Source organism: Ranitomeya variabilis, chromosome 2 (genome assembly GCF_051348905.1).
Source record: "Ranitomeya variabilis isolate aRanVar5 chromosome 2, aRanVar5.hap1, whole genome shotgun sequence".
Taxonomy (NCBI): Eukaryota; Metazoa; Chordata; class Amphibia; order Anura; family Dendrobatidae; genus Ranitomeya; species Ranitomeya variabilis.
In genome coordinates this window covers 64,300,371-64,324,098 of record NC_135233.1, presented here as the reverse complement: position 1 = coordinate 64,324,098, position 23,728 = coordinate 64,300,371, and the positions used below count along the sequence as shown (strand labels likewise).

The window sequence follows — 23,728 nt, the reverse complement described above, 5'->3', positions numbered from 1 at the left end:
TCCAGGTCCGGCGCCTCCTATCTTCATACAATGATGTCCTCTTCTTGTCTTCACGCTGCGGCTCCGGCACAGGCGTACTTTGTCTGCCCTGTTGAGGGCAGAGCAAAGTACTGCAGTGCGCAGGTTCTAGGCCTTTCTGACCTTTCCCAGCACCTGTGCACTGCATTATTTTGCTCTGCCCTCAACAGGGCACACAAAGTACGCCTTCGCTAGAGCCGCTGCAAGAAGACAAGAAGAGGACGTCATCGAATGAAGATAGGAGGCCCCCGGACCCGGACGGCGACGCCCATCGGACCGGACCGCACCAGGACCGCCCCTGGATGAGTATAATATAACCTATATTTCTCATCTTTCAGGTTACATCGGGGGCTTATCTACAGCATTATAGAATGCTGTAGATAAGCCCCTGATGCCGGTGGGCTTAGATCATATATGATTTTTGGGGTGACAGAGTCCCTTTAACGGTCAGAAGCTCTCAATAAAAGTCTATGAGATCCTCATTTTGGCTCTCTTAGACTTACAATGAGTTGTGATTTTCGACCCATCCAGCAGTTCGCAACCTACAGAAGTCTTACCAGAGTGGCACCAATAAAAGGTGAAGACGGCAGCTGGTAAATATGATATCAGGTGCAGGGAGGTTAGATTGGTTGCACCATTCCTGTGCTGCAATAAAAATAAAATGCTAGAGTGGTGCTTTATAGAGGTTGGCCACTATTATTTTTTTTATTGCTAGCCTATCCTTAGAATAGGTTATCAATATCTGATTGGGGGACTGCGTCATCTGGCACTCCCACCTATCAGCTGTTACCGGATAGAAGTTATCAGATGCTTCCAGAACATCGCCGATCTGTCCAAACTATAGTGACTGCAGTCACGTACTGGAGATCCACCCCTTTATTTGGATCTATAATACCCAGCCGTGCCCACTGTAGAAAAGATGGAGCGCCGTCCATAGTAGGGAGGTGCCAAAGTAACATAAATTCTTTAATGTGTTGGTGTCCTACTATGGAGATGTTAGGTCCCGGTGGAACCTGTTCTCGAGACCCATGTGTCTGACCATTGTCCGGACAGTTATACCAGTCTCCGAATCCAGCCCTCACTATTACTCCGTGTCAGTATCCGTCTTGCCGGAGGTGTAGTCCGTACGTAGCCCGAGTCCGCTTTGTGTGTGTGTTCATGACCTGGGATCAGCAGCTGCAGTACTGGGGACTGCCTAGGAGTGGTACCTAGCGGCTTCCAGCAGCTCACGCCCGACTCCACCATCAGGAGCGCCAGTGAACACCAGGTAACCGCTCCTAGGTTATTACGTGTTGGGTTTTTTTCAGCTTGGTAAAGTGAGCTGTACAAGGGACTGGCTCCCACTGCTCGACCTTAAAGGAAGTGTGTAATCAGAAAGTGAGCTATTGTTTACATCAGGTTTATTGTTAATTAATTATTTTTTTTAAATTCAGCCATTTTTTTATATCACTATCCATATTAAAATAAAAATGTAGACATTTTGCAATTTTTCAAACTGTCCTCTATGGCTAGTCTAGACTCCTTTTTCATTCAAGAAATCATGAACATTAGCAGCAATAGAGCGACTGCGGCGCTATATTTTGTATGTAAGCATCTAATGAGCGTGTGCAAAAGTCATTGTGAAGGGAGGGGGAGCAGGAGAGCTGTGACCTCGCCGATCGTTAATGGGGGATCCTGTGTGATCAGCTGTGTATAGAAGTGTTACGTGTCATTGTAATCATGTCTCTTCTGAGAAATGACAACAAGGATGAGTCTCAAAAAAAAGTCCCAATGGCTACTTTGAAAGTTGCAATAGTGCTATTATTTTTTAATAGAAACTGTGAAAAATAAATGATCATTGTAAAATATATATATATATATATATATATATATATATATATATATATATATATATATATATATATATATATATATATATACAGTTAACACAAAAAGCATGATTTAAAAAATAGGTGATTTTCTTATGATACATTCCATTCAAGTTGGTTTATCCGTGATAGGAAGAGATTTTGCCGTTCAATGGTTTCCATATGACCCCATACAGTACTCAGCCTAATATGGCTGTCACCACCTTCTTCATTTATTACTCTCTTAATTTTAAGAACAATATTGCCATGAACCAATGGATCACAGGATGTTTGGGCTCCTAAATAAGATATATATATATTTTTTACAGTTGAATATATCTTCATTAAAAAAAGTGTGCATCTATGTTAATGTGTATGTTATGTATAATTCCTGATAGAATGCCACTCTGACACCTTATCATGTTGTATTTATTTTTTCCCCCCAAAGGTGCTTTATCCAGAGGACAGTTGGGCCCTGTGGAGCTCGTCTCTCAGTACCTCCGTCATGAAGAAGTAGATGAAGCCATTGCTATACTGACCTGTTTGAGTTGGAACACTGCCGGCCAACAATGCTATACATGCATGAGCGCCATTGTAAACCATCTCTTACGGCAGAGGCTCACCCCTGAAACAGAAGGTGATACTATGATTTCTTTATTATTGTTATTTTTCTATATATACATGCAAAAAATGCCCAAACATTAAACAAAAACTCAACTGTCATTAGTTGTCGGGCTTCACTGCCATCTATTACACAGAAACATGACATAATCATGGTGTAACACCTCCACATCATCCCATTAGTTGATTATTTAGAATAGAAAAAAAATATTCCTGGCTTTTCATTTTTTTCTGTCTTTATATGCTTTTACAATGTCAATGTAAATCCGTTTTTTTTTTGTAGAAATAATTGACCTTTTTTTTCCTTGCATCAACATTCAACAATGGAGCTGGAACATCACGGTTTTATGCAATGTGTAGCGGCTGCTACCTACAACTGCACAGCCGCGCCTATTAGTTACCTAGACATCCCCTTTAATTTAATATGACAAACCTGACCAATTGTTTTCCTATATATGTGTTACACACTTAAAAATGATTTGTTAAAATTGTATTTACACTGCAAAATTATCGTGAGCAATTCAGGTGAAATGATTTTCAAGTTTGATTAAAAACCGTCGTTCTCGTCAGCATTATTAACGTAAACAGCAGCCTATGAGCACTGAGCGATCTGTTACAGATCACATTTCTGATGTGCATAGAGCCGTCTGCCCGTGTAAACAGGCAGCTAAACGACTGACAATCAGCAACAAGTTACTGCTCAATGGTCTCTGAATGCCGCACATCAACTAAAGCAAACGGATGTTATTCCATGACATCTTATCAGTAAGGCAGAGTGGGCCTTTCTTATTTTTCCTGTGCGCAATGTCAACCACATTAAGATGCTTGGCAGGAACCGCAGCTCAACCCCATTTAATTGAGAAGGCTTTATTTTAGGGCCACTAATAGTATCAAAGACAAAATCTACCTTTTCTCCAAAATGTTGAAGGGTCCCTGTAGACTGGATAATTCTTGCTTTCAAAAATACCAAAAAGGCAACAAAACCCATAAAGGGTCTTATTCTGAAGATCTATATGGTCATATGTACACTGGTCGAATCGTGTATTTACGTCTAAGATGATTTACTATTCCGGGCCAGTCTGCAGAATACCTTTGCTGTAATTTGATGTAATTCTTCCTCTCTCTGTTTCTTCCATGCCCGCTCTTTGTGTCTTCTCTGTATATCATTTAATATGGTACGTGAGATGTTAAAATATCATTGGGATGAGAAGGAAATACAACAGTTTAATTATCTCTAATTAGTATTAATGAAAAGAACAGAGTCAGATTGGTGCAAATAACCGCTGTTATCTTTACCGCAGTTTTTTCTTATCAAAAAGCTGTAGTTAATTGCTTAATAATAACGTGTACCTAAAATGAGTCTCCCGGAAAGATAATGAGCGTGTTTACAGGTCATCAGAATGCCGTCCACAAGTGGCCCGCACCCTGTTTATTCCTAATTAATTGCAGTTCATTTTTATTCTTTTTTTACCTATAAAACTAGAAGTCCAGTATCCAAACAGAGAGGGGGTTTAGGCTTTTTGTTTGCGTAGCCATGCACGGGTTGGTTATGGACCAGCCAGGTCTTTGCAAAAGAAGCTTCTTTCATCTATCACACCAAATATATAGCTTTGTAATAAAGAGGCTACTGGCAAAGAGCTATATTCCAGGTCAAGGTTCTCCATGACCATGTACACTATTGGGTTTGGGTTTGGTGGACTCCTATTCCAAGTTGCATGAACGGACAGTATTATATGCTGCATTCAGATACAGGTGATATTTTCATTCACATTTTGAGCCATATGGCCGTGCTACGGCCTCTGGAATAGCGCCTCACTTGCGTCATAGATCTATAGCAACATTCAGACTAGTTGCTGATATAGCTGCTGTATTCTCACCTTCTCTTATCTCGACTCCTTCCACTGGTTCCCTGCCGGGGTCTGTACAGCCCGGCCTCCTGCAATGATATTTCATTCCATCCGACCGCGGCATCCTGTGTTTTTTTTGGATCTCTCAGATTATGTTGAGGATTTGTGGGTGATCCTCAACAAAATCTGGAACAATTGGGATTGGTATTAGAAATGGCTTTACTCATTAAATTCAGTGGAAAAATCCATAAGTAGTCCTAGATCAATTCACGACAGGAATTGACCTATTACACCACATGTCCGTTTGTGTGGACTTTTGTTTTTATTTGTTAAAATCTCATCCACTTTGCTGCTGTCATACTACAGTTCAGACTTCCTGCCCACAAATCCGCCTTGAAAATACATAGCATTTCTGTCATCTGTGACTAAAGATGTGGGTGGATCGATTCTCGGGACTCTAACCCAGTGTCCAGGTCAGATGAGATGCCCGTGAATCGCTTACTTTCCGGCATTCTCGGGGTGGAATTTGATTTGGCAAGGTTGGCGCAACATCTATACCACATGACGCACAGATGACACCGCGCCAACCTTCACTAATAAAACGTGACGCCAAAAGGAAGAGAATAGCGAGCCTCCCGTCTAGTCACCAGGAGGTACCACTGACCTGGACGCTGGGCCGGAGTCCTGTCAATCGGTTCACGCATCTCTTGTGACTCTTTGACATGGAAGCCAAGAAGGAGGCACAGACTTAGACGCAGATTAGCTGTGATATAAAGAAATAATTTTAAAAATATAGGTTTTTAGACGGCAAACAAAATTGCTTTGGCCAATAACAAAGCCAGGAACCACAGGCATTTTTCAATTACGGTAGGTATTTGTTTTTTTTTGTTTTTTTTTTATAAAAGTCATCACATTGCATGCTATGTGATATTTATGCCTTTTTTAACAGCTTGGGAAGGTGGGCTCAACTATTATAGGGCTTATTATTCTTTTATAGGACCACCACGGTTTTCTTCATGCATTGTAGTATCTCTCATTGTCATACATTTTCATATTTACTACAAACATGTAAGAAGGCAATAAAAGAAGAGAGCAAAAAGTCACTGAAGCTACTATCGTTATTTACAAAAAAAATCTTTGACAAAAGCCATTTCCGTCTATTTCAAACACGGCAATTATTTATTACTTATATGACTTGTAATACTCTTAGCTCCATTACTATTTCCCAACTTGTTGATTCTCTGTAGATAAGTGTGTAAAATGTGTATCCTACAAAGAATGACCACTTAAAGGGTATGAGTTAAGACGAAAAGGCCTGTCTGTTTGCTAGAAAAAAAAAAACAATGGACAGTCTTACTGCAGCTCAGTCCCGTTGCTATAATTCTGTACTTTAAAAGAAATGAAAATCTTTTGATTGCAGTTTTTTACTCAATAAACCCAGCCTAACGTTCGCTGAACAGTGACCGGTTATAATATGATTTCCGTGATACTAAAGCTGCATTTACACTGACAGATAATCGTGAACGAGCCTTCTTAAAAACTCTAGATTACGATTATCTTGCCATGTGAACAGGCTGTCGATCGCCTGATGTACCAACAAACCTTCTTCATTGGGTGAAATGATATTTTGTGCAGTGCAATAGATCATCTTTCTCCGCGGTGTGTTGTTCTGTGTAAACAGGACTTACACTGTCAAGAAAATTGTCAGTCTATGTGCACTATGCAATCTATTACAGAGCAGTCTGTCTGTGTAAATAGGGTATTAAATGACCACTAATCATTAAAGGTTTACTGATCAGCGCTTGTATCATACCACTGGTCGGTCCTTGTATATGGATCCTTAGAGATAGAACCAATGAGAAAGCACAATTCAATCCGAGAAATCACCTTCCCCCAGGTTTAAGATACTCATTTGGCCTCAGGGTATCAATGCTAGACTGGTGTTTGATTTCCCAGGGAGGGGGTGCTGACCAAGGCAAAAGCATTTGCAAGAAGGCGGTATGTGGATAAGCAAACTGAGATAAACCAGCTCACTTTGTCGGGTTGTGCAAAAATGGACTATACCCTAAGTAGTGCTTATTTGGGTTTTCTTGGACCCCCGCATGCTCAGTAAGTAAGACAAAACACTCCACTGTGGTGAGCTTTGAAGCGTAGGTAGATGTTTGCACTCCCCGGCAGCGTCAGGTAAGTAGAAGTATTTTACTACAACGAAAATGTCAATCTAAGGCCGTTCATAGACATTAGATGACTGCTGGCCGAAAGATTGTTCATCTGTTCCATACAGAGGAGCACTGGTTCGGCCGAGCCCTCCTGCGTGGTTTTCGAGAAAGCCACCGGCTGACTTGTCGGCCAGTGACTTATCTCAAGGAGAATGATACGATCACCAGTCCGAAATTGGACATGCCAGATCAACATCACTCCTGATTATCATCTGGCTGGCGTCCCCATACACACTAGAACATCAGCCAAACCCGTCGATATCGGCAGGTGCGGCCGACATAAGTCTTAACTTGTAAGTATTTTGAACCAGAGATCTGGTAACCAGCCAGGATCAGGATGCGGCAGAAAGGAGAATTCATAGAGTAGTCTGGCAAGGTGGGTCATATAGGTTGCAAACAAAAGGTCAGTCTAAACAGAGGAGTAATACCTACCGCGGGCAACACAGACCAGCACAGAGCTTCTTCAGATAGAAAGCTCTGTGTCTTGGGTGGTCAGCGTAAGGGTATGTGCACACGTTCAGGTTTTTTCGCGATAAAAACGCTATAAAAACTAATTAAAAACGCATACATTATGCATCCTATCATTTAGAATGCATTCTGCATGTTTTGTGCACATGATGCGTTTTTTTTCCGCGAAAAAAATGCATCGCTGTAAAAAAAGCAGCATGTTCATTAATTTAGCATTTTTTCGTTTTTCCCGCTATTCTATGCATTGGGAAAAACGCGCAAAAAACGCATGCGGATTTCTGGCAGAAATGTCCGGTTTTTGTCAGGAAAATTTCTTCCAGAAATCCTGACGTGTTCACATACCCTAAATTAGCTTTACCAGTCATAAGTCTCAAGACGTTACGTGAACACCCAAAGAAACAAACTCTTGCCTTGATCCTTCCACTGATAAGTCTTATCTGTTCTATACTCTTAGGGTACCGTCACACAGTGGCATTTTTATCGCTACGACGGTACGATTCGTGACGTTCTAGCGATATAGTTACGATCTCGCAGTGTCTGACACGCAGCAGCGATCAGGGACCCTGCTGAGAATCGTACGTCGTAGCAGATCGTTTGGAACTTTCTTTCGTCGCTGGATCTCCCGCTGTCATCGCTGGATCGTTGTGTGTGACAGCGATCCAGCGATGTGTTCGCTTGTAACCAGGGTAAACATCGGGTTACTAAGCGCAGGGCCGCGCTTAGTAACCCGATGTTTACCGTGGTTACCAGCGTAAAAGTAAAAAAAAAAAAAACGTACATACTCACCATCTGATGTCCGTCAGGTCCCTTGCCGTCTGCTTCCCGCTCTGACTGTCTGCCGGCCGGAAAGTGAGAGCAGATCACAGCGGTGACGTCACTGCTGTGCTGTGCTCTTACATTACGGCCGCATCTCAGTTAGAGCAGGAAGCGGACGGCAAGGGACCTGAAGGACACCGGAATGTGAGTATGTACGGTTTGTTTTTTTTACTTTTACGCTGGTAACCACGGTAAACATCGGGTTACTAAGCGCGGCCCTGCGTTACTAAGCGCGGCCCTGCGCTTAGTAACCCGATGTTTACCCTGGTTACCAGCGAACCTCGGCATCGTTGGTCGCTGGAGAGCGGTCTGTGTGACAGCTCCCCAGCGACCACACAACCACTTACCAACGATCACGGCCAGGTCGTATCGCAGGTCGTGATCATTGGTAAATCGTTATGTGAGACGGTACCCTTAAAAGTGGTAGACAAACTTTACTTCTTAAAACTATCTCATCTCTGTTTCCATTCCTCTTTATGGTAAAATAATTGCCTCTGGTTTTACTTTAATATTCAATTTAGATAAAAATATCTGTTTTGAAATCGCTTGTGTTCTGTGTAGCAGAAAATGTACCATTAAAAGCCAGTTTAACACAACGTTGGCTAGTCAGTGTTAATTCCCACTGTGCTTCCTAACACACTGTTATTGCTGTGTGCTTATTACGAAGATGATAGCTCCACGATACCAATAGGGGCTTCAGACAGGAGTACATTTGTTTTCAGCACCGAGTTATTATGTCTGAATCTAACAATTTTGAAATGCACGGTAATTTGTTTTCCTTTTTATTAGTAGAACCTAGTGAGCCCTTTTCATTTAGTGGGATGTGACGGTTATCTTCAATCTTCAAGATCTTTTTTTTTTTCTTTCTTTAGCTTCAAGCTGAGATTTCTAATGAATTTGTAACTATGGAAGTAGTGATTCTTATTCCGGCTAGGTCGGAATGTTCAACAACACCAAACATGCTGTCAGAAATCAGAAAAGGCGAAGGAAAATGTCTTGTCTTGGAGGAAATAAAAAATACTGTTCACTTTTCATCAAACCCACTGCTGATTTGTAAAATAAATACAGAATCCAGCTTATCTTGATGCGTTTTTTTCTTATAGTTCTGAAAATTGCTGATTTATCCTACCTGCTTTCTACATAGAATTAGTTTCTAGACGCTATCCGCCCATTAAAGAGTATTTCCAATTAACATAAGAACCTCCTAGTGGGACCAAGGAAATCTGCCTGAAGACCAATATGGTTGCCATAATCACCGTCAATGGCGCTGTCAACTCATTTTCTCTACACAATAAAGAGGTTATCCAGGGACTAAATAGTATTTATTTATTTTTAAACTTTTTACCTTTTTTTTTTTTAATCAAAGTAGATCACCCTGACAGATCCTTTCCAGCTTTTCAGAAAAAAAATATATCTGTATTCAATTAAACCTCTACAATAAGAAAGGAGACAAAAAAATTAGGGTGAAGGAAAAGTACAGTGAGATAATTTCGGGAGTAACATTTTTGGAGTTGTCTTTAACCCCGTCACCCCCGAGCCTGTTTTCACTTTCCTGACCAGGCCAAATTTTACAACTCTGACCACTGTCACTTTACCTGGAAATTACTGTGGAACGGTTCAACGTATCCCACATTGTACTTTATGTTAGTGGTAAATTTAGGTCAATATTTCTTTCCATTTATTAGTGAAAGTATCAAATTTTTGGTGACATTTTTTCTATTTTCAAACTTTTCATTGTTATGCCCTTAAACTAGATAGTTACAGTATACCCCACAAAATAGTTTACCAATAACATTTGCCTACTTTACATCAGCACCATTTTTAAAACATTATTTTTTTAGGAAGTTAAGTGTCAGCAATTTCTAATTTTTCCACCAAAATAAGCAAAACCAATTTTTGTATTGACCACATCTCATTTGAATTAACTTTGAGTGGCCAGTATGATAGAAAATACATAAAAATGTACACCATCTTAAAATCTGCACCCATCAAAGTGCTCAAAACCACATTCAATAAGTTTATTAACCCTTCAGGTTCTTCACAGCAATTAAAAAAAAAGTGGAAGAAAAAAATGAAAATGTTACTTTTTCCCCACAGAAATGATGCTTTAGCCCCAAATTTTGTATTTTCACAAGGGTAAGAGGAGGAAATGGACTATGCAATTTGTTGTTCACCCACACCCCATATGTAGTGGAAAACTATTGTTTGATGGCACATCAGGGCTCGGAAGGGGTTGAGCACCATTTGACTTGGAACTCCAACTTGGCTGGAATAGATAGCGGACACCATGCCGTGTTTGCTCCTGTTTGTCCCTAAACAGTGGAAACCCCCCAAAATGACCCTATTTTGGAAACTACACCCTTCAAGGAAGATATCTAGAGGTGTGGTGAGCACCTTAAACCCTCAGATGCTTCACAGAATTTTATTGCACTGCGCAATTTAAAATGAAAAAATAAATTTTTCCCCTCTTAAATGTTGATTTTGCCACAAATTTTTCATTTTCACAAGTACACTTGAGTGCGACGATACCCTATCTGTGGTGGAAAACTACTGTTTGGGCACACAGCAAGGCTTGGAAGGGAGGGAGTGCCAATTGAATTCTTGAGCTCAATTTAGTTTGTAATAGATTGTGGATGCCATGTCACATTTGAAGAGCCCCTGACATGCCAAAACAGCAGAACCCCCCCACAAGTGACCCTATTTTGGAAACTACACCTCTTGAGGAATTCATCTAGGGGTGTAGTGAACATTATTAACCCTCAGGCAAATCACAGAATTGTTTCACATTGCCTGAATAAATGGAAAATAACCATTTTTCCACTAAAACCTTGCTTTGGCCTCAAATTTTTATGAAAGGTGCAATTTCCCCTGAATATGCAAATACCCCATATGTGATCAAAGCTACTTTTGAGACACAGTGCAAAGGTCAGAAAGAAGACGCGTCATATTGGAGCTCAGATTTTGCTGGAATAGTTTAAGGGTGCCAATTCACATTGGCAGAGCCCCTGAGGTGCCAGAATAGCAGAACCCCTCTATAAGTGACCACATTTTAAAAACTACAATTCCAATAAACTAACTAAATTTTTATTGCAGCCCCAAGTTTTTAATTTTTATCACAACCAATAGGAAAAAATGGACCTCTCAGTTTGTTATGCAATTTCTCCTGAGTGCGCCAATACCCTACATGTAATCGGGAAAATCTTTTGAGGCACAGTGCAAAGCTCAGAAGGGAAAGCACACCATATTATAGTGCAGATGTTACTGTTTTGGTTTGCGGGTGCCATGACCCACTAGGAGAGCCCCTGAGGTGTAAGAACAGCAGAACCCCCCCATAAGTGACCCCATTTGTACAAACTACATCTCTCAATAAATTCATCTAACGGTGCATTTATCATATTGACACCACGGGTGTCTCACAAAAGTTTATACCATTGGCAGTGAAGGAAAAAAAATTACATTTTTACCACAAAAAAAGGTAAGAAGTAGAACGATGTGCTTTACCAAAAATCTCTATCTTGACTCATCTGTCCACAAGATGCTTTCCAAAAAGGATTTAGGCTTACTCGTATAAATTGCAATAATTTTCATAAACTGGTCGTCTCATCACAAAATATCTCTTTAATGGTTAAGAGCTGCTTGGCAACACTTATATAAATGATTTCCATAACCCCTGCTAATAGATTTAATTTTACTAGAACAAGCACAGATAATCAATGATCTGAAAGTCTTAAGTCCATGAAACAGTTTACCAGTGACCTTCTTTGTACCGAAACTAATATCTTTCATTAGCAAAAATTAGAAAGTAGAAAGATACAGATTGCACAATATTGCATTTCAATATTTCTTTAAAAATGTGACAAAATCCATATATTAAATATTTATTATGATAAAATGCAGCTTTGTGCTGATCCTAAAGTCAATAATCTTACAAGAAAAAATTGTATGTTGTGTACTGAGCTTATACAAAAGGGACAGCTAATAATGGAGCACTGCTGGGCACAGGAATATGGAGTTGTTAGCAGTCAATGTGAGGCGGGCTGGTTCAATGGCGCTAGGAGATCCAACAACATCGCATGCAGAGTTTAAAGTTAAGGCGGTAGTGAGATGTAAGTATCTTAAGAGTAGCTGCCAAGATAGTCACTCGCAGACTTGAAAGCGCTTGTATCAAAAATGACATGCAAGTCTGTTTTTCCTAGAGACTACAAGAAGACAAAAGCTGGAGATCCACTTGTATAAGCAATAGGATTTTTTGTTTCTAGTTTTAGTAGTACTCATCTTGGTAGAAAAAAGATAGAAACTAAGTGCTGGCATGCCTCATTCTTCATGTGTTCATGTTCCGTATACTGAGACTAGGGCAAGTACAAGCAGTAGATATGTACGAATGGCTCCGTAACTTATCATTGCCACTGGAGAAGTCATGATCGGCAGGTCCACCATTCTCTGTTTCACTTCGAATCAGCTTTATACACAAGGTTGATTTCAATGTGACACAACCAGTAAGGGCTCGTTTAGACATGCGTATAATGGGTCCGTGTGCTCTCGGGGTGCACCACATACTGCACAAGGGGAGTTCATGAATCCATTGTAGTTTTACAGACCAGAGTAATGCATGCAGTGAATGAATGCTTCGGCACCCATTCTCAAGGGAGACAAGACTACAATTTGCAGCAGTGACTGGCCCAATTTTCAATGCGGCCGTCTGAACCTGACCTAACTGAGAGTAACATTTTTCCCTGTAGGACTTTGAGGTTAATTAGCAGAACATTTGGGCCCTAGACACTGCTCCTCTAAGTCTGACATTCATATACTGTATAACACCACATAAATATTGCAACGTGTTCAGATATATCACTGCAGTCCTTGGTTATTGCATCCCACAGAAATGTCCATGCCTGGTTGTTTTGGAGGGTGACATTAGTATCCTTCATGTTCTAGAGTAAATAAGGGGGTAAAAATTTTAAACCTAAGTGGTCTTCAGTGGTCGTGAGGTCTAGTGTAGATAGGGGGTTGTTTGCCTAGTGGTCTAGAGTAGTGGAAGTGTTAATGCCTACATTCCTATTGGACTAGAGTTAGTTAGTTAAGGGGTTTAATCTAGCATCTTTAATGGTCAAGGGTAGTTCAAGGAGAAGTGCCAACATCTAGGACACTGAATGAATAATGCTTTTATTCCTGGAGTTTATGGCTGTACACCTAGTCTTCATCCATGTTGGTCAAAGACAATGAAGAGTGTAATTCCAGAATCCTTGGTCATCTATGGCAGGGAAGGAGGTTAATGTCAGCAGTAGTGATGAGTGAACGTTCACGGATAAGTTGTTATCCGAGCATGCTCGTGCTCGTATGCTAACCGAGTGTATTCGATGTGCCCGAAAAATGTGTCCTAGTCCCCACGGCTGCATGTCTCGCAGCTGTTTGACAGTTGCAACACATGCTTGGATTGCCTGTTTGTTAGGTTATGCTCAGATAACACCTTATCTAAGCACATTCTCTCATCACTAGTTAGCGGTATTAGTGGTCTAAATCACCAAATGGGTTAAAGGAGTTGTCCGGACTGACATTGATGACCTGTCTGAAGGAAAGGTAATGGATATGAGATCAGTAGAGGTCCGACACCCAACACGCACACACTGATCAGCTGACATTCGTTTCTGCAGTGGCCAGTTATAAGCCTTGTACGGGGCAGAGCACAGCAGCAGCATACATTGCTTAATGACTGCTGCCGAGTACTGCACTTTATCTCCCATTCATGTGAACTAAGCGCACGGTGGCTCAGTGTTTAGCTTTATGGCTTTGTAGTGCTGGGATCCTGGGTTCAACTCCCACCAAGGACAATATCTGTATGTTCTCCGTGTTTGCATGGGTTTCCTCCTATACTGATAGGGAATATAGATAGTGAGCCTCAATGGGGACTGACTGTAATCTATGTAAAGCGTTGTGGAATATGATGGCGCTGTATAAATGAGCATACTAAATAATACATAAATGAATTACTTTCTTGATGTTTATCAAATTAAGAAAACATTATATATAATTCACATATGTGAGGTCTGTACAAAATAATGTAAAATCTGTAATGTTTTTTTCACAATGTGCATGCGCACTGTGGCTCCATTCTGATGGAGATAAAAGTTCCCTGTTCTGCTGATTGGTGCGGGATTCAGCGGTCGGACCCCGACTAATCATGCAGATAGCAGATAATTTGTTTTCACTGATAATCAGAGTATGAGTGTCATGTATCTGGGTTCAAACCCTTAAGCCTGTGCTTTGTGGTCGGCTTCGCTGTCCCCTGAGCCACAGCACATACACCTTTTCTCTGGGTGTTTAGTTCCTGTTATTCTTGCTGCAGTCTTTTTGGGTAACAGGTGTTTTCATTTACCTGTTGGTGTGTCCTATCACCTTTTGGGTGCGGCTTTATATGCTTTCCCCCTGCTGGTGATAGTCTCATTTGAGTGTCCAGCCATACTGCTGTAGTTTAAGCCAGTCAGTGAAAGACCAGCTAGGGTTTATCGCTCTGCTGTTTGTGTTCTTTACTCTGCAGCTATCTTCTGTTTCTTTTTAGTAAGTAAGTGGCATATTCTCTTAACAGTACGTACTTAATCCTTTATTTTGTAATTTGTGGTTTGTTTTATGCACTCTGGCTTCTTTATCTGTTTCAGCACACTTTCCCTTCTGTAGGTAGTTTGCTCTCTGCTCTGCACGCCGGTTCTTTAGGAGGAACGTGAAGCGCTCAACAGACTTTCAGGCAGAATAGGTCCGAGTTGCCATCATCTAGTTTGTGGTTATTACTATCTCAGCTCATGCAGGAACCACTAGGGACTGTCGGGTCAGGATCTCCAGCCTTTTCAGGAACCGGCAGGGTCAGTTGCAGTTTTTAGTGTGTTACCTATTTTCCGAGTGAGCTGCTATACTATCATAACAATCAGATACGTTTTTGAAAGCTTCTACAATTTTTTTATGTTTTACTTCCTCACAAGTGGAATCTGTTTGCCGTCAAGGAATGAGAACTTTCTTGCTTACATTCAGATGCTGCGGTAACAGTGTTATAAAAAAGATTTCAAGAAAACTCATTCACATGCTGTGGAGGAAATCCACAGTGTAAATTGACCATCACTGTGGTTTTGAAACCCCCAAGCATGTCAATATATTCTGCGTAGATCACTGTGGATTTCACCCTGTGGATTTTGCCTAAAAAATCTTCAGTGGATATGATACATGTGAACATAGCCTTATCATAGAATGAAATACTTCAATAGAAAAATTGAAGATAATTCAAGATTATTTCATACCAAGTGCTCCAAGACTTTGTGCTACTCCCAGACATGATTATTTTACAATCTCGGCCAATATCTGTGGTTGATTTGCTACCATTGTGTATATATATTCCAGCATAATATTATGGCTGACATCCGACCAACGCATGCAGCAAACAGCTGCGTCAACCCTTGGCCAGCAGTGAGTGCAGTAAGGCATTATCTGAAAACTCATTCATTCTTTTGCCCATTGAAGACAGGCATGGCCTCATGAGTTAGTGCAGTGTGTGAACGCTGCCTTCATCTCTCAAAATCAACATATTCTTTTTGCCTTATGGAGCCTATCTGTTAGGTGTTGACCACCAGTGGAATAGCCAAACCTGGGAAAAAAACGTTATTTGCCCTGGTGCTCAATTTCTGTATTAGGGCAGTTGTTAAGTATTCTTATTTTTTTCTGATTCGTGCTGGGGAGAGGGACGTCTTACATTTGTGATGGAAGTGTTTTCCTAAATTCTCCAGCCTATGTTGCAGGTCTGAATTGTACGAATTAAAGTATTAATCTCTAAATTCCTGACATTTCTTATAAACACAGCTCAATTGGAGGCCTGTCTTGGTTCCTTCTATTCACCAACCTGCCCTCTCCTGGACACCATCATAATGGAGTATCGAGACCCAATCAGTAGATACGCCCGGAGATTTTTCCACCATCTTTTGAGGTAAGAAATATTGCTGGAGTAAGTCACCAAATTGTACATTTCATTATTCTGACATTTTTTCTTAGACCCAATTTGATGCATGAGCGCAATTGTCATAGAGTTCTCAAGCTTCGAAGCCATGGAGGTGACGCTAGGTTCTCACCAGCCGAGTGATGGCTACTGTCTACACAGTACAAGCCACAGTCTTCACTCACATTTTTCACCCTCCTGCCTTTTCTGCCACAGTAAGAAAATGAGCCTAAATCTGCATAGGAGAATATCTTATTGTATGAAGCAATCACTTCTGCCAAGGCCGATCAGTCATGTCATAGGAAACCAAATAATTCATGTATTTTGGGCTAAAAATCGTTGTAATAATAGGGTTTCATTAAAAATGTTGGACTATTTGGATTCTACAGCCTCTGTGTCCGTCGGTACATAGACTGCAGAGTGAGTTAGTTGTTGGAGGCTACGTTGCAGATGCAGGCATAATATTGTCGCATGCTTTGTCAGTGTGGTCCATCAGATGCCACTGATGGATGTCAGAGTTTCAGATTTTCCCTTCATTCAGTTGCCTTGATTCTATGATGGAACATAATAATGGAGTTAGGAATATCTAGTGTGAACAAAGCCTTGATTGCAGGACCCTGGTCCATCGGCCACTTCAGTAGTCCATGGACCCCTGTAAAACTCTCTGTGAATCTTCTCCTAATTGCCATCATCCCTGGCGCCTCTTCTGATTAGTAGGCCCAGCTCTACGCAATATTTGCGTCACCCTGCACGAAGACTACAAATCAGAAAAGGCGCCGACGATGCCGACCGGTAGGGGGTCTCCCGTCTGGCGGGCAACAGACTACTGATGTCTCCTTTGGGCCAAGGTCCTACCAATCGATTCATTCATCTCTATTGTTAAGCTTTCATTTAAAAAAAAATTCTGCAGCTTCTATGTAACATAGTGCATATCTGGTTGCAGAATTAGTTATTTCATTAATTTTTAGTAACTAAATATGCTTACAATATGCATGTCATCGTAAATTTGTTTACTGTAAACGATATCTATAACTTTGTATGTAATCCCTTCTGATGTACAGCACCATGGAATAAATGGTTCTATATAAATAAATAATAATAATAATTATAATAATAAGCTAAATGATGGTTGGTTGCTAATGCTATATATTTTTGAGGTTTTTTTTTGTAGCATTGCTGTTTTGGGCCATGAATAATTATCTTCTATCTGTACCATAACATCCACCATGGAGTGGCTATCACGTTCTGTGGGTACTGTTAATTTATTATCACCATGAGATGTGGAGGCTGGTAGTCTGCCAACTTCTGGTCAAGGTTCAGTCAGCCCATTTGATAATATAAATTATTCTGACATGCATGTGTAATCATGTGATTATTTCCTAAATGAGAAATGTTTCGATAGTAAATGTGATTTTCACGTTTCTTCCACCACAGTGTAAGATTGTCGTGGTGTCTATATTTCACAACGAAGACAAATAATTAGATTCAAATCAGAAGAAAAGTCTGTGTGTAATTGGTGCCAATGTGGTTCTTGTCTCGCAAGAACAAAAAGTTTCTACAGTGAAAGTTATTAATAACTATGTAAACGCGAGGAACAGTAATATCAATAGCCTACAGCAACCTAAGCCTAAGGATGATTTCATTTAGCTGATTAAAGTCACTTTATGGGATCTCCCTTATACTAATCTGATTAATATCTCTGGTAATTGCTTCAAACCGTTTTTGAAAATGAAAAGTTGCATTAATTGACTTGCACTGCATCGTTTATTGGTAAACATAATATACTCCACCAACAAACACGCATAATGTACTAACTAGAGAATATATCACCAGAAATTATTTGTCATTAATTAATTGAAAATTATGTACACAGTGTGAAGGATAGTGATGGTGGACACATCGTTTAATGGCACTGATATAGAATCCATAGAAATATCACATGAGATTGTACAGCTTACTTTATTACCGTATATACTCGAGTATAAGCCGACCCGAGTATAAGCCGACCCCCCTAATTTTGCCACAAAAAACTGGGAAAACTTATTGACTCGAGTATAAGCCTAGGGTGGAAAATGCAGCAGCTACCGGTGAATTTCAAAAATAAAAATAGATGCTCCATACCGTTCATTATGGCCCCATAGCTGTGCCATATAGTGCTCTGCACCATTCATTATTGCCCCATAGCTGTACCATAGAAAGCTGTGCGATATAGTGCTCTGCACCGTTCATTATTGCCCTATAGCTGTGCCATATAGTGCTCTGCACCATTCATTATTGCCCCATAGCTGTACCATAGAAAGCTGTGCCATATAGTGCTCTGCACCGTTCATAATTGCCCCATAGCTGTGCCACATAGTGCTCTGCACCGTTCATAATTGCCCCATAGCTGTGCCATATAGTGCTCTGCACCGTTCATTATTGCCCCATAGCTGTGCCATATAGTGCTCTGCACCGTTCATTATTGCCCCATAGCTGTGCCATATAGAGCTCTGCACCGTTCATTATTGCCCCATAGCTGTGCCATATAGTGCTCTGCACCGTTCATTATTGCCCCATAGCTGTGCCATATAGTGCTCTGCACCGTTCATTATTGCCCCATAGCTGTGCCATATATGCTCTGCACCGTTCATTATTGCCCCATAGCTGTGCCATATATGCTCTGCACCGTTCATTATTGCCCCATAGCTGTGCCATATAGTGCTCTGCACCGTTCATTATTGCCCCATAGCTGTGCCATCTAGTGCTCTGCACCGTTCATTATTGCCCCATAGCTGTGCCATATAGTGCTCTGCACCGTTCATTATTGCCCCATAGCTGTGCCATATATGCTCTGCACCGTTCATTATTGCCCCATAGCTGTGCCATATAGTGCTCTGCACCGTTCATTATTGCCCCATAGCTGTGCCATACAGTGCTCTGCACCGTTCATTATTGCCCCATAGCTGTACCATAGAAAGCTGTGCCATATAGTGCTCTGCACCGTTCATAATTGCCCCATAGCTGTGCCATATAGTGCTCTGCACCGTTCCTTACTGCCCCATAGCTGTGCCATAGAAAGCTGTGCTGCTGCTGCTGCAATAAAAATAATAAAACACATACTCACCTCTCTTGCTTGCAGCTCCTCAGCGTCCCGTCCCGGCGTCTCTCTGCACTGACTGATCAGGCAGAGGGCGGCGCGCACACTATATGCGTCATCGCGCCCTCTGACCTGCACAGTCGGAGCGGAGAGACGCCGGGAAGACAGAGCGGCGCCCGGCGGGTGGAACGAGGGATGGTAAATATGTAATACTTACCTGCTCCCGGCGTCCCGCTCCTTCCCCCGGACAGCTGGTCTTCGGTGCCGCAGCCTCTTCCTCTGTCAGCGGTCACCGGCACCGCTGATTAGAGAAATGAATAGGCGGCTCCGCCCCTATGGGATCCACTCCCATAGGGGCGGAGCCGCCTATTCATTTCTCTAATGAGCGGTCCCACGTGACCGCTGACAGAGGAAGAGCTGCGGCACCCGGAGACCGTGGGACAGGCAGGGGGAGCACCAGGAGCGCCGGAAGCAGGTAAGTATGCCTCAGCGCCCTCTCCCGCCGACCGTGACTCGAGTATAAGCCGAGAGGGGCACTTTCAGCCCAAAAATTTGGGCTGAAAATCTCGGCTTATACTCGAGTATATACGGTATGTGTCTATATTTTCTATTTTGTGGACTTGGCCTTATGCTGGGAATGTATCATTGAGTTGAATTTTAGTCTAATTAAAGTTGTTTTTTTTTTGTTTTTTTTTTAAATGTTTTAGGCCATAATGGTCAATCCTTTGTTGCATAGTTCTAATTATAGTTGGCAGACAACTATTACCTCCGGCCTCTTCATGCACATATTTGCTCAATGTGGCTTAGCATGTCTGTGTTCTAAGAGGGGAGTGATAATAACGTTATCTGTCATTGTATTCATCGCTCACTAGTGAAACAGAGTTAGCTCTGCTGACTCTGCCACAGTCTACACAGCAAAGGTGAAAAGTGAGAAGGCGAAACCAGGAGTTCTCTGCATTTTGTATGTTTTCAAGTGAAAATAGCTGAAAACTGGAGTGTTTCAGGGCTTTTTAGATGTGTTTATATAAAAAACTGGAATGACAAAAAACCCAATAGGGTCTTATCTGGAGTACTAAGAAAAGAGTAAGATGGGATTTGCTCACCTGTGGAGGTTGTGAAAGTCACAACCCCTTTGTTCACTTTTAAGCAAAGACAATGTGTTGTTTTTTTCTTAAATCATTGTTGTTTGTCCTGATGAAGAGATGTGATCACCTCGAAACTCGTTGAGAAAACCGCACCCATACCGCATCTGGTCTCCTATTGTATTTTGTATCCCCGGCAGTGTGGGTTTTATATCCACTTCCATCTCCACGTTTAACAGGTTTTTAGATTTAATCACATGAATTTTGTTATATGTCATTAGAAAAAACAGCACTGAACTTTTCACCCTGATACCACTATGGGCCAAAAGATGAATTCATCAACTGTCTCTGTTACGCTGAGCGTACCAAATTCAATTTATTACATCTGAGAGATAACTAGTCTTGGCTGTCTCCATATGATTTCTTCACAAGTTCAGTGTGTTCTTCCTTCTGCGTTTCTGCCACCATGCCCGCTATCTACTCATTGAATCCTTCATTTTCCTAAATTTTCCATTGTGCCTCTGTCGCCACACTTGAAGTGAGCACTTTGTGTCCTTCAACTTAAAAATGGCAGAGCATGGGAACCCCCTGAAGAGCAAAGTCATTTTACATGCCCTCAAAAGAGGTCCAACCCTGTCCTCTGTGCAAAGATCTTATTATTCAGAACATTACAAAAGGTAACATCTTCCAGACCCGCACCAATGCCACATGGATGCACTTTACAGTTCTTACTATTTATTCAGGTGATCTTGGTATGTTGTTGTGTAGAATACGCCAGGTCTTATTTATGAAGATTAGACCATGTCAGTGATTGGTTTCTCCTTTTTTTTCCAGACATCAGCGATTTGAAAAAGCTTTTCTGCTTGCCGTAGATATCGGTGCTCGAGATCTGTTCATGGTAAGTTGTATGTTATTGGTATTGTTATATTGACTTATTTTATCAATAGGAGGGTTTTTTTAAATAATTTTTTTAAAGGAAGAAAACTGACTATACAGGTGCTTCTCACAAAATTAGAATATCATCAAAAAGTTAATTTATTTCAGTTCTTCAATACAAAAAGTGAAACTTATATATTATATAGAGTCATTACAAACAGAGTGATCTATTTCAAGTGTTTATTTCTGTTAATGTTGATGATTAAGTCATTATCTCAGTAAATTAGAATAATTAACAAAAAAAACACGTGCAAAGTCTGTTTCAGTAGGCTACACAATCATGGGGAAGACTGCTTACTTGACAGATGTTCAGAAGGCAGTCATTGACAAAAAAGTCATTGCTTAAGAAGCTGGCTGTTCACAGAGTGCTGTATCCAAGCATATTAATGGAAAGTTGAGTGGAAGGAAAAAATATGGTAGAAAAAGGTACACAAGCAACCGGGATAACCGCAACCTTGAAAGGATTGTTAAGAAAAAGCCTTTCAAAAATTTGAGGGAGATTCACAAGGAGTGGACTGCTGCTGGAGTCATTGCTTCAAGAGCCACCACACACAGACGTATCCAGGAAGTGGGCTACAAGTGTCGCATTCCTTGGTTTCAAGCCACTCATGACCAATAGACGACAGAAGCGTCTTACCTGGGCCAAGGAGAAAAAGAACTGGACTGTTGCTCAGTGGTGAAAAATTAAAGTAAATTTTGCATTTCATTTGGAATTCAAGGCCCCAGAGTTTGGAGGAAGAGTGGAGAGGCCACAATCCAAGCTGCTTAAGGTCTAGTGTGAAGTTTCCACAATCAGTGATGTTTGGGGAGCCGTGTCATCTGCTGGTGTAGGTCCACTGTGTTTTATCAAGACCAAAATCAGCTCAACCGTCCACCAGGAAATTTTAGAACACTTGATGCTTCCCTGTGCCAACAAGCTTTTTGGAGATGGAAATTTAGTTCTCCAGCAGGACTTGGCCCCTGTCCACACTGCCAAAAGTACCAATACCTGGATTAAAAATAACAGTATCACTGTGCTTGATTGGCCAGCAAACTCGCCTGTCAAAAGGAAGATGAGACACTAGACCCAACCATTCAGAACAGCTGAAGGCTGCTATCAAAGCAACCTGGGCTTCCATAACACCTCAGCAGTGCCACAGGCCAATCACCTTCATTCCACGTCACATCGATGCAGTAAATGATGTAAAAGTAGCCCCGGACCAAGTACTGCGTGCATTTACTGAACATATACAGTTATATGAAAAAGTTTGGGCACCCCTATTAATCTTAAGCTTAATGTTTTATAAAAATTGTTTTTTTTGCAACAGCTATTTCAGTTTCGTATATCTAATAACTGTTGGACACAGTAATGTTTCTGCCTTGAAATGAGGTTTATTGTACTAACAGAAAATGTGCAATCTGCATTCAAACAAAATTTGACAGGTGCATAAGTATGGGCACCTCACCAGAAAAGTGACATTAATATTTAGTAGATCCTCCTTTTGCAAAAATAACAGCCTCTAGTCGCTTCCTGTAGCTTTTAACGAGTTCCTGGATGAAGGTATTTTTGACCATTCCTCTTTACAAAACAATTCCAGTACAGTTAAGTTTGATGGTCGCCGAGCATGGACAGCCCTCTTCAAATGATCCCACAGATGTTCAATGATATTCAGGTCTGGGGACTGGGATGGCCATTCCAGAACAGTGTAATTGTTCCTCTGCATGAATGCCTGAGTAGCCTCAGGAGCCTGGCGGAGGAAGAAGCGGTGGAGTTGTGCAGGTCCGTTTTCCGCGGTGAGGCAGAGCAGAGTGCATTGCTTACCCAGAGGCCTGATTTCCTGAAGCCAAGTGCTACCGGATGCCCGGCCGAAATCTTAATTGGCACAAGCGGCCTTTTCCCTGAAGCCCACGGCTGAGATGCCAGTCTGTGCACACGCCGCTTCGAGCGTCCCATTCCTTCAGGAAAATAGATGCCAGGAAAACAATACATAATAATAATATTCCGCTCTGCCTCACCACTGACACTACAACATCGCACCGCTGGGGCACCCACTTCTCCCACCCAGGGCCCGCAGCATTCCTCCACTTCTGCCGCTGCCGGCTTCCTGAGGAAGGGACCATGCCTCCTGTGACCTCTCTCCACCGCTGCAGCCCTCCAAAGGAAATTATACATGATTTTCTAATTATTTTAAAAATATAAGTCTGAAAATTGTGACTTACATTTGTATTCAGCCACCATGAGTCAATACTTTATAAGACCACCTTTCACTTCAATTACTGTTGCAGGTCTTTTGGGGATGTCTCTACCAGCTTTGAAAATATAGAGCCTAACATTTTTGCCCACTCTTGTTTGCAAAATAGCTCTAGCTCAGCGAAATTGGATGGAGGTGTCTGTGAACAGTAATTTTCAAGCCTTGCCACAGATTCTCAATGGGGTTTAGGTCTGGACTATGACTGGGCCATTCACACACACATGAATATGCTTTGATCTAAATTATCCATTGTAGCTCTGTCAGTATGTTTAGGGTTGTTGTCCTGCTAGAAGGTGAACCTGCACCGCAGTCTCAAGTTATTTACAGCCCAGATTTTTCTCCAGGATTGCCCTGTATTTAGCCCTATCCATCTTTCTTTAAACTCTGACCACTTTCCCTCTCTCTGCTGAAGAAAAGCATCCCACATAATGATACTGCCATAGTCATGTTTGGCGGTGGGGATGGTGTTTTCAGGATGATGTGCAGCATTAGTTTTCCATCTCACTTAGTGTTTTGCATTTAAACCAAAAAGTTCTACTTTGGTCTCATCTGAAGAGAGCACCTTTTTGTACATGCTAGCTGTGTCCCCTACACG

At 41.4% G+C, this 23,728-nt stretch overlaps 1 protein-coding gene across 3 annotated transcripts in view; it reads left to right on the top strand.

Moving 5' to 3' along the window:
• Positions 1–23,728, top strand: part of WDPCP (WD repeat containing planar cell polarity effector) — a 357,770-nt gene that overhangs the window by 183,701 nt on the left and 150,341 nt on the right. For all 3 annotated transcript variants that reach the window (XM_077282497.1, XM_077282498.1, XM_077282499.1), the window contains 3 exons: positions 2,314–2,502; positions 15,676–15,799; positions 20,801–20,864. In XM_077282497.1, coding sequence (XP_077138612.1) covers positions 2,314–2,502; positions 15,676–15,799; positions 20,801–20,864 — 377 coding nt within the window. The remainder of the gene's footprint in view (positions 1–2,313; positions 2,503–15,675; positions 15,800–20,800; positions 20,865–23,728) is intronic.